Below are 11,456 nucleotides of genomic sequence, written 5' to 3' on the forward strand. Positions count from 1 at the left end.
TGCTGTCTCAGTGCACCCCGGGGGTGGGGCCAGTACCGCAGGCCCAGGGATAGAAACCCAGGGCCCTGCGCCTGCTTGCAGGCACTTTAATCCGCTGAGCTTTTTGGCCAGCCCAGATTTTTGTTTCTTGTTTAAAGTAAGAACTACAAAAATTTAAATATTTCCCCAGATGGAACGAAAGGGTATGGAAGAGGCAAATGAGTAAATAGTATAGACTTTAAACTCAGAAAACTGATCAGTGAGCACAGGAGACAGGAGGCACATAAACTAGTAACCCAAGAACTGTGGCACAATGTGTGTGTGATTCATCGTGCCAGACTATGGGACTGAGGACCAGAACCATCTGGAAATTCAGGAAAGCAGAGCAGCACAGGGGGCTGGTAAAAGACAGGGTGAGGGCAGTGTCGCTCAAAGAGCATCTAGGGATTCGGGATTTGGAAGGAAGAGCAGGTGCGTGGCAGGAGGTGTCAGTGGAAGAGGATCGAGGGCCATGATTTAGAACATAGACTGTGGAAAGTATATCCCAGATATCTTTTAGAACTGTGTTTTCCTCAAAGTGCTTACATTTATGTTATCCTACTGAATAAGCGAAATCTTGATTTCATCTGGAGGGTAAAGTGTTTCTTCTCTCAACAAAATGATCCTTTCATGAACTGACTGCTGTGTCTTCTATAAATAGTAAATCATGTTGGATTTTAAGTTTGTCTGTGCTCTTCATTAGTATTTTGGTGCTCTGCATCCACGGAGCATTAGACAGCCTGGGGCCCAGGCATCATAGGAATCCTTCAGATTAAAGAAATTCAATAGTTTAGGTCATGGTAGGGGCTTAATAAATGTTTGTCAAATCCGTGGAAGAAGTGAAAGGAAAGGAGAAACAAAAAAGATACGTGGAATTTGTAAATATTACTTCCCGTAAATATTACTTCTCGTTCACTTTTTGAAAGTCAGGCAAGAAGTTATTTAAATCAGAACTTAAATAGTATTTTGAATCTTATTTTTAGGTTTAACTTATTTCCATTTGCCAGATTTTCAAGAATAGAATGTATGATTGATATATTTTATTTCTTCTTTCAGATAATGATTCTTTGTTTTTTCTAAAGTTCTTAAAATTTTAAATAAATAACACAGACGAACATATGAGCAGTCCTTTTTTTTTTTTTTTTTTTTTTTTCAGGAATAGTCCACATTTGAAATACCAAAATCCAGTTCAATAGTCAGAGTGGGAAATACACAACTTTTGTTTCATACTTATAATACTCTGAAGTACATTTAAAAATAACTCCAGGAAATATTCCTAATAGCCTACATGAACTACTGACTGTATATAAACATTTCTGATCTCCAGAAGGAGGTACAGAGGGGAGTGGAATAAAGAATGTGAAAAGAAATAAGTACTTATTTACAAGAACAAACTCCTTTCTCCCAGAGGTAAATTATTTTTGGAGAAAAAATGAACCAGAATTCTTCGCATAAGCAAGAGCTGAGTAATGTAAACATCTTAGATGCTGCCGGGGATTTGAATGGCCATCTCAGCATTCCAGACTGCCCAGGCTTGCTGCGCATTGTGGGAAAAAGGCCACCAACTTTGACAGTCAAAGGACCTGCTCTCAGAGAAGCTGGGGCCCTTGGAGACATGTCACCTCGTGCGAGCCATTTATCCCCTGTGAGTGTGTTTCGTCATCTGAATGCATAATCGTGCTACTTCGCAGGATGGTTGTACAGATGTAAAGCCCACATTTGTGAAAAGCGTAAAGAAGTAACTTTGAAACAGTAGGAGCTCAACAAAAGTGTAAGCTACTAATTCCCACGCAATCATTCATGATAGACTTAGACTCTCAACTGGGCTCTGCTAGGTAGAACAAAATCTGAGCTCACTGTGGCTGAGATGGAAAAGACCTCCTGATTGTAACCGAAAGCAATCAAATCAACCTGCAACTTATTCTACGAGAGCATCCTTACAGACCTTGCACATGTGAAGGAATAAGGCTGTGGCCAATCTTCAGGGTCCAACATAAAAAAGCCAAGAAATACCAAGTGTGGACAGATATAAGCTTCTTCTTCTCAAGTATCGTAAGTTTCTGCTCTTTGTCACTTTCCCTTTGGCCAGCCCTGGTAGGTCTGCCCTCTAATTCACTCTCACCTACCCATGCTTCCCTCACAGGTACCACCCAGTGGCCTACTTAGGGAGTCTCAAATTTTAAGAATTTCTTCTTAAAAAGTTTTTAAGGCTCAGGAATAATTTTAAATTTCAAACAAATGATTCTGTACCTCTTAAAGGGCAAACTCTCTACCCTGTACTCCAATTGTGCTTATCAATGACAGTTCTTTAAAGTGTCCTGGATCTGTCCAAGGATAACACCATTGTAAATGGAAATGCTGCCTTAAGGGAATGTTAAAATATGGTTAAGTTATACACAGAATAAACAGAGCCCATTTGGGTCATCTTATTAAAATAAAAGAAAACTTCTACTTTTGGTTATAAAAATTAGTACAAAAAATTTAATACCTAAAACATTCCTTTAAAAGATATAGTATCTCAAAGAAAAGGCTTTGTAAAAGTCTTAAATCCATATAATATTCCATAGTATGGGTGAAATCTACTTTGCAGGCAGAAAAAAAATGCTTGTATGGGCTAGTCCTGGAGACACTGTTTTTACATCCGTTATTTTGAAGCCACAGAAAGAGCGGTGGAAGCAGAAATGCCAAACTGCAAAGGCTGTATGCATAATGCAAGTGCAAGACAACTTGTAATGGATACTTGTGCAGTGTTTTTATTATGGATACAATGGTGTTGAAGGAACCACCTCCGTCCATAAATACGTAATATCCTATAGCATGCCTATCCTGAGTAGAAGCGTGAAGTCGTCCATGTTTGTCTGCTTTGCGAGCATCCTGGCCTCTGTTCCTGTAACCTCCCCATGTTTACTCCCATTTCATCATCTCATTGCTGTCCCTAAAAGCTTGAGACTTCTCTTCATGATATTCACATGCCAAGTCATTAATGAGGGCAGGCCAGTTGATATTTGACCTCTTAACAGAAGTATTTGCATTAAAGAAAGATACAATTAGCAGGAAGCAACCCAACTTAAAGGAATAAATCCATAATGGTAAAATTTTAGATGCAGCAGTATTTGGGTCAGGGATGGTTTTTAAACATAGGACCTGAATTAGGAGGAAATTATTAGTAATAATTTCTTTCAATTTTATTTCTGAAACTTTGGTCATGAGATACCACTATGCTACAGTCATCATGTATTTCTTTAAAAACAAAACAAATGATGTGTAGACCCAACGCTCAGATCCTTAGATCAGAATCTCTACAAGAAAAGGGATATAACTTAAAATTAAAAGGCAGGTGGATAAATAAATACAAGGTGAGCACCATTATCCCAGTTTTGGAAATCATCAGTCAAACAAAGCATTGTCTTACAGACAAAAGCTTAAGGTTTCTGGCTTATCAGACCATTGCACCATGTCACAGCATATGGGGAACATCTCTTTCAGTGGTGGCATACTAGGAACACCTGTTTCATCTGTTGGTCTTACCAGGCACTCCAGCTTGGATCCAGAAGCTAATGTCTAACCCCTCTGCATCTCTGAAGACCTTGGTGACATTGAGTGGCTGCAGCAGGCTCATGACCTCCTCCATGATGGCTCTGGCCTCCTCGCTGCCAGTAAATTTTAGCCCAGCAGGTGAGAATAAGCCTGAATCAGACTCCATCACCAGGTTGTAGTTGGAGATATTTACCTAGACAAAAGAAAAAAAAGTGCAGTCCATATCATTGTTTCTATTCTTTTTCCTTGGGGACCATCAAACAATAATAACTGAACATTTCCCCTCCTCCCAAGTTGCTGCCCAAATACATGCTGCTCTCTGCCTGGCTTAGGATCTGGTTGACCTATTACGTAATGCTTGTGAGATGCACAGTTACTCACCCTGGAATTTGCCAAACTCAACAAATGACTTAAAAGAATTCAATCACTGCAATGAAGGGAATGTATTAAGATTGCTAATTATTTCTACTATTAGTAATATTCTTGCAATCAATTTTCTTAAGTATCAACTGTATACTAGGCCCTTTCTTAATTATCTGATAGTCAATTTCTTTTTTATGACAGGGATCTTTAGAGTGTTAGCCATGCTCAAACAAAACAAAATTTTGCTCTGTGGGCTTACTTCTGCACCTCTTTTCTCTAAGAGAGATACCCTATCTTATTTTAATTGTGAGCTCTGCCATAGCTAACAAGTATCAAACTGACAGATTCGTCTTCGGTTTCTGATTTTGTTGCTGTTCCATCCACCTAATCCCCAAGGAGGGCAGTAATAGAACAAGACATGAAACACTGTTCTCCCTGGTGTAAAACCACAGCACTGTAATCTCTGCCAGGCTGCCAATTTGTAAACTCTGTCCCAGTGAAGTCTGGTGAGAAATCACACAGTGATTTCATGTAGCCAGCATTGTCATGGCAGGAGCTTAAAACACTACAGTCTGTGGGCAGGCCAAAAGCCAAATTGTCGCCCAGCCATGACCTGCAAGTTAAAGGCTCATCAAGCTGGCCAGACCCTGTTTCTCAGGAGCCAACTCCTTCTCCAAGATCAATTGGCTATCACCTTGGTTGAATTATTTTCAAACTATCCTTAGACAGTGTTGCTACTCATTCCTTATTCCTCATCTACTGCAAATCGATAATAACATTTGTACAATGTTTCCAGGGAGCTTTCTTGTTTGCAATCTCCTTTGGTCTTCCTTGACAACCCACAAAATAGACAAAGCAGCTTCATTGTTGATGCATTTTGATAGGAAAGGAACTGAGGATCAGAAAAGTCAAGCGATTCACTCAAAGCCCTGAAGCTGGCAAATGGCAGTGTTGGCTCTGAAATCCTAGTGTTTCAAGCCACACACTGCCATAGCTAGCATGGGACTGGAATGATAAGTAACCCTTGCTCTGCATTAAAATGAGTTTTCACTTGCATAACGAGTTGAGGGTTGCATAAATAATTTTTCCTAAAGCAGATTCTATATTACACTGATTTCATAACATGCATTGTGAAAGTACACTGATGCCACAAAGGCAAGGCAGCTGTGGGCTCACAGAGACGATGCTGCTAGCACCTACAGGACTGAACCTGAGGCCCATGGACAGCAGAGTTCTTGTTGTCAGTGTTAATGATGGGAAGGTTAACAAAGCAGCAGCCTGCTCACATTTCACTCCCAGTCCTAAGGAATTTTTGTGAAAGACTCAAGGCATTATTAATAAAAGAGCCACCTCAGTCTTCAGCTATGGCTACTGCATAATAGTACCATCGTTAGAGCTAACAAGTGCAAATGATCTGCACACATGTCTTGTATTCAGAGTTCATTTAACTACATGCTGCTGAGATCAGCAGGTGGATGCATGATTTGGCAATCCTTGGCCTCTTCCAGTGTAGGCTGGCTATCTGGGTTACTTGGGCTACACGCATCCCAAACTATGGGTCCCTTGCAAGAAGGAGAAAAGTCACAATATTTCTTGCAAATGAAAACAAAATTGGGCCTTTCTATATGTGAAGATATCCACCTCATAGATCAGGCAGATCCCATGTTTCCAACAAAAAAGTCAGGCCAAGTGCTCCTAATTATGTACTATTTGGGTTAAAAGTGGACCCAGTTAGCAGGTTAGCTGTCAGAGCCAGCACTAATGAGCATCCTGGTGAGGTGGATGCAGTTTGCTTCTGACACAGCAACTGACACTCTCGGCTACAAAAGAGGGCGGTGAGTGGCCTCTCCTTGTCTCCATAAATCATGTAACCTTGGCCCTTGGCTTCCGCAACTTCAAGCTGGGACAAATGTTCTCTCCCAAGCTTGGATAATGAACCATTATGTATGGGTCTTCTACCAACTTTAAAGAAAAGGGCTGTGGAGACCAAAGTCAGAGTGGTTGCATGAATCACAATTACCAGGGCTTCTAACAGCACATTCATTAAATGTTATCTGGGCTTCTTTAACTTCTTTAAATGGACAGATGTCCTAGGGACACAGAACATCACAGCATGGGCATGCCAATGTGCATATCAGAGGATGTCCACAGGAGAAGAAGGGGTAATGTAAATGCAGGAGCTTTCAAAGGTGCCCCAGGCCATATATGTGGTAGTATTTTAGCAGAGGTAGGAAGTGTGTGGACTTTGGAATTACCCAGATGGGTCCAGGTCCTCATGTTAACCAATATTTAGCTGTGTGATGACTTGAGGCACTCTGTCACTCTGTCGCTCAGCTTCTTCCTCCATGACATAGGACGATAAAGCTATCAGACTGCATTGTAAAGTAGGTAGCATTTTTGTAGCACTTTCTGAAAGGCCAACACTGCATGAATTTCTTGCAGCTCTTCCCATGAACTGTCAAGATAAATGCAATTGTATTTTTCACTTCACAGAGCAGCCATCGACGTGTAGTCAAGTTATGGAACTTTCCCTAGGTTACCCAGCTAGCAAGTGGTGCAGTTAGAACTCTTACCTAGAAGTATGCTTCTGTTGGCCTGGGTCCTCCACCCTCCACTCCCCTGACTCTTGAAGCTCACTTCTCATCTCCCAACTGCAAGTCAGAAACACTGAAACTCCAGTCCAACAAATAGATTTTTAAATAGGATTTTTCACAATCATAATCAAAGTCACCTTGGATAGAGAATAATTTCAGAATGAGAAGAGCAAAAAGCAGAACAAAACATTCTTACTTCGGAGTTTCCTTCCAACTAGGACTAAAAAGTTTAAAACATAAAAATCTCTTTTCAAGAGAATAAGACCAGATGTGTAGATATCAGTGACCCAAAATTCTGGACTAGGAAGAGATGTGTTTGATGTCCATTCATGTGTGGCTGCGTTAGCTGCTGCTGACATGACGGCAGTGTTCTCTTGTTTTCTATTTATACATAAACATCTCCATATGTTTTCAAAAAGGATTAAGAAAACAGAGCGCCACCACCCATGCCACTGCCCTTTCTCCTTATTTATGGAGTCACCATCTAATCATTAGCACATGGTGAAGGAGTTGGGAAAACAGAATGTCAGTACACAAAGGAATCGGAGTGAATAGCTGGGTCACTGGGCTGTTAGAACTGCTGCCTCTCAGGAATGTGTTGTCACAGACATCCAGAGTCCTTACTCTGCCATGAGATGTTGGGGACACAGTGTAGATGGGAAAAACTGATTATTTCTAGTGATAGGGAAGGGGACCATGGCCATTTTATTCACCTCTTTGTAACACATGTCACAAGATATCCATCCTCTTGTTTACAGGGTGCACAAAGAAATCCACTTCTAAAGACTTTATGTTTTATAAGTGAGATAACCAGCCCTCACCCATGCTTTACGAGTGAGACAAGACAGGGTACATAGATGAGGAGGCTGAGCAACTCAGTGATAAACTCAGATATTACCTATAGCCCCTCCTTTGTTCTCTCAATAAAGGAAACATCTATTAGCAGCCATCAAAACTGCCACGCATTACATGTAGTATATAGAGCGCAACATAGAAAAAAGTGTTCTTGGGTAATCTCCTTAATTGGAATCAGTTAACATCTGCACAAGGTTGAGGATTCATAACTTTGACATGTACTAAAGTCACATCCTATGTTTCCATTCTTTTAGGCATCCTGCTACTCTGTCCCAAAACAATTTAATAACCATTAGCATTCTTTGGGTACAGCATTAAATTAAAAAGAAGAGAACTGTTTAAGATGTATATTGCATGTTTTAAAATTCTTACTTCTTAGTGTAAACACAAGGATGATGTTTGTACTCTTTGTTTTTATAAAATTCCAGGAAATTCTTAGAAATACAGACTCAAATTCAGTATTATCTTCTCTGCTCCCAAATTTGGCTGCTTCCTCCTTGTTGAAAAGGATTTTTCTTATAATCTAGAGGAAATAACCAATAAGAAAACAAGTATATTTTCTTACGTTTCTCAACCTGCCTTTGGTTTGGACCTTAAATGACAATGAAATCCGAAAATCAAATGAAAGGGAAAAGCATGCTGATTATTTGAATTAATCATGGGGCTTCCTCAACTCAATCTTCAAAAAAAAAAAAAAAAGTCCACATTGACACAGAGCAATCAAAACTATTAATAATTAGTGGGGAATTAATGGAGTGAGAAAGGAGTGTTGAGGCTGATTGCTCTGTGTAATGTGGACTTTACTCTTTTTTGAAGACTGAATTGAGATTTTCTTGATTGGTGGCTACACTGTTTGGTGTGCTCAGACAAGTTTGTTATCTTTTTGTTGTTGTTGTTGTTTTTTGTTTTCAGTATCTGAGATTGAACTCTTTGCACTTGCCAGGCAAGCGTTTATTCTACTGAGCTATCTCCATGGCCCATCAAACAAGTTTTGGCATGCTAAGCAGCTGTGATCATGATCAGCTTTCCCAGCTGCACCAATGGGTCTAGACTTCCCTTTTCCTAGGGGTGAGTGCAGCAGTTCTTCCAAAAGGAACAATGGAAACCATTTCCGTAATCAGATAATAGGTAAAGAACTGTCTCCTACTATAGGAAGTCAAATATTGGCTTTGCTTTCTGCTCAGGGCTACCCTAAAGTTCACACTTTTATTTTTGATAGACTCCAGCATTTCTTTTGGAACAGCCTTGAGTACCCAAAGGAGTCAGAGGAAAGACAAGGTAAGGGGCCACAAGTTACTTTCATTTGACAGCTAAGCCTGCTGCAGCTTGGGGAAATGGGCAATCCTGGGAAAGTCACACTGACACTGAGCTTGAAGATGCCTATTATGGGTTAGCCACCACTTCACCTGGAGAAGGGGAGCAGATGAATAGCTCTGGAGACCCCTGTCACTTGTATGTGTGCACAGAAGTTTTCTGTTGTGACACAAGCCTGTGTTTTCAGGCAATTTCAGTTTTACAATGTCATTTGAAGCTTTCTAGATATCAGTGAATTCTCTTGTTGTGCTGGTCAAGATCCTGGATAATCCTCAACCTTACTGAGAACATATGATCTCTCTGTAAATACCACAGTAGTAACAGTAGTAAGCCAGCAGCCTAAAACTATTGCATGAACACTGGCTAAAAGATAAATTTTACTTATCTAGAAAATAGGGATGCATTCACTTCAATTTCAGTATTAGTAAAAAAAAAGAAATATTCAGAGTATTTGTTAAGTGTAGTTTGAAAAGGCTTTCATGGAAAATTGATGTTTACCACAGTTTCTGATTTATTCCTGAGGTTGCAGCAACATAATTGACAAAACTAGTGTGATTCGAGATCTTACAATTGAAATTTCATTTTTAAAAAATACCATATAGGGGTTAAATGTTTCATATTACTGGATTCATATTCCTTTGTATACATATGTATTTATGGAAGAGACATGGTCCACACAGGTGGCTCTGTGGAAGCGCTTTGCTGGGCCTTTCCCTTCTCTGTCTCAGTCTCCTCCCACTGAAGTTACCTCTCTGTCAGTCTCTCCTGATCTCCACCAATTTGCTTCTTTCCACAGGCTTGAAAGGTAAGAACTGAACTGGCACAGGGAAGAGCCCTTCCTTCCATCAACCCACATCCTTTAATGCCAGGTTGTGTTAAATAAACAGAAATATGTGTAGCTTGTGTTTGATAGGATGGTTGTGTCAGACAGGAGGATGATTTCTGGTTGACTTCTCTTGCCTTCAGCTTTTTTTTTTTTTTTGCATTCTTCTTTCCTCTATGATTATAACTAACAGTTGAGTTCATCTTCTCATAAATAGGCAGGTTATTTTTTTTTCATGTATTTAGTACAGGGTCTAAAGGGTCTCACTATGCAGATTGGACTCATAGTGATCCTCTTGTTTGCAGCCTCCCAAGCGCTAGGATTACAGACATGTGACACTATGCCCAGCCTCACTCTCCATCTCAGTGTGCTCTGGAGGTGGGGCCAGTACGGCACACCAGGGATCCAACCCTGGTCCCTGCATCTGCCTAAGTAGGTGCTTTAATCTGCTGAGCTATAATGGCATAATATAATATAATATAATATAATATAATATAATATAATATATTATGGCCCAGTTAATAAACTCTCCTTTATAGATATAGATAATGACATAGCACTTTGGAATTATGACAGTATTATAATATGTCTTACTTGATCAAGCACTCTATGATAATATTAGTAAAGACACTAAAGCAACTTTGGAAATAATTATATTTTCTCAAATATGTCATTCTCTGAGTTCAATCCCCGGTTCTGCCAAAAAAAAATCAAATATGTCTTTCTTTCCCTTTTGAAAGCACAATAATGGGTTTGAAACCTGAAGAAAAAGAATAATACCCAAATATAATCTTGGGTATTTGTCCACTCAAGCCTTCCATGACCAGCATGAGCCACTCCTGTCTAATATACTGATTTGTTACACTTTATTCAATTTTGTTTGGCTTTGCCTTGTTTCTTTAAGAATTAAAGTCTTCTTATAAGAAACTCTCCTACTGTCATATTTAGAGACTAACTAGGTAAATGCTCATGAACCAAGATGTCACGAAGGCAAGGGACCTATCTGTGTCTGTCTCTGTTGCAACTTTAGCTTAAAAACACAGCTTGTTGTACACTGGGTGCTCAATAATGCTTGACTATAAAGAACACTCACAACTGGGAGCATGTCGACATGACACAGTTGCAAGTTAAACATAAAATTGAGTTCTAACTTGTGGCTGCCACAGCAAAGGTGAAGACTGATGCACCGCAGAGCTACCGTTGTACAGGAAAAGGAAGCACAATACTAGCTCCTTGCAAAAAGCAACGTTTCCCAGAATTCACTTCTAAGAGGAATTACTTCTTGGCTCTTTCAATGAGGAACACTAAGACAACATTGAGAAAAGCAATAGGCAGAGTCTCCAATAAGTTTCACAAGAGATGAAGAAACACTTTTCCTAACACTAATTCCAACATATTGATCTTCAACTAAAGCAAAATATTAAGTCATATTCCATTACATGTGTTTTTTCAAGAGAAAGTGTGTTTATGCAATAGTTATTGAAACAGAAATCTACAACCAGAATAGCCGCACTTTCCCACTTGCCACAGGTAGTCTCAGTTTATAGCCTTTGTTTTGGTAGTATCACTAACGAAGTCTCCTTACTCTCGAAAATATTTCCTGCCTTTAACAATAAGTCACATTGCCAAACTTGATATGAAGGGATTTCTAAAGGAAGAAAAGTGAGAAACAGTTGCCTTCCTATAGGAGGGCAGAGTTTATCAGCAAAGGCAGTAACCAGTTGTTACATTACATGTGATGAGTTATGCAAAAGTACATGAAGAAGAGCGGGTGCCTACCGAAAACTGATGGTGAAGACTTGGCACAAGAGCATGTGTTTGCTCTGAGAAAAACCTCTGGGCTGAATGCTTTCTTATTAGTTCAATTAAAAAATAACCCAGGACCTATACAAGGGGTATTTGAAAATACTTTTGAAATGAGCAAATGAATGAATGCCCCTTTGTCAAAGATC

General features: G+C 39.7%; 1 protein-coding gene across 2 annotated transcripts in view; it reads right to left on the reverse strand.

The window, feature by feature from the left end:
- Positions 1-11,456, reverse strand: part of Cpq (carboxypeptidase Q) — a 610,322-nt gene that overhangs the window by 121,948 nt on the left and 476,918 nt on the right. For both annotated transcript variants that reach the window (XM_004641291.2, XM_023701349.1), the window contains exon 7: positions 3,547-3,748. In XM_004641291.2, coding sequence (XP_004641348.2) covers positions 3,547-3,748 — 202 coding nt within the window. The remainder of the gene's footprint in view (positions 1-3,546; positions 3,749-11,456) is intronic.

Source organism: Octodon degus, unplaced genomic scaffold (assembly GCF_000260255.1).
Source record: "Octodon degus isolate 3935 unplaced genomic scaffold, OctDeg1.0 scaffold00134, whole genome shotgun sequence".
Lineage (NCBI taxonomy): Eukaryota > Metazoa > Chordata > Mammalia > Rodentia > Octodontidae > Octodon > Octodon degus.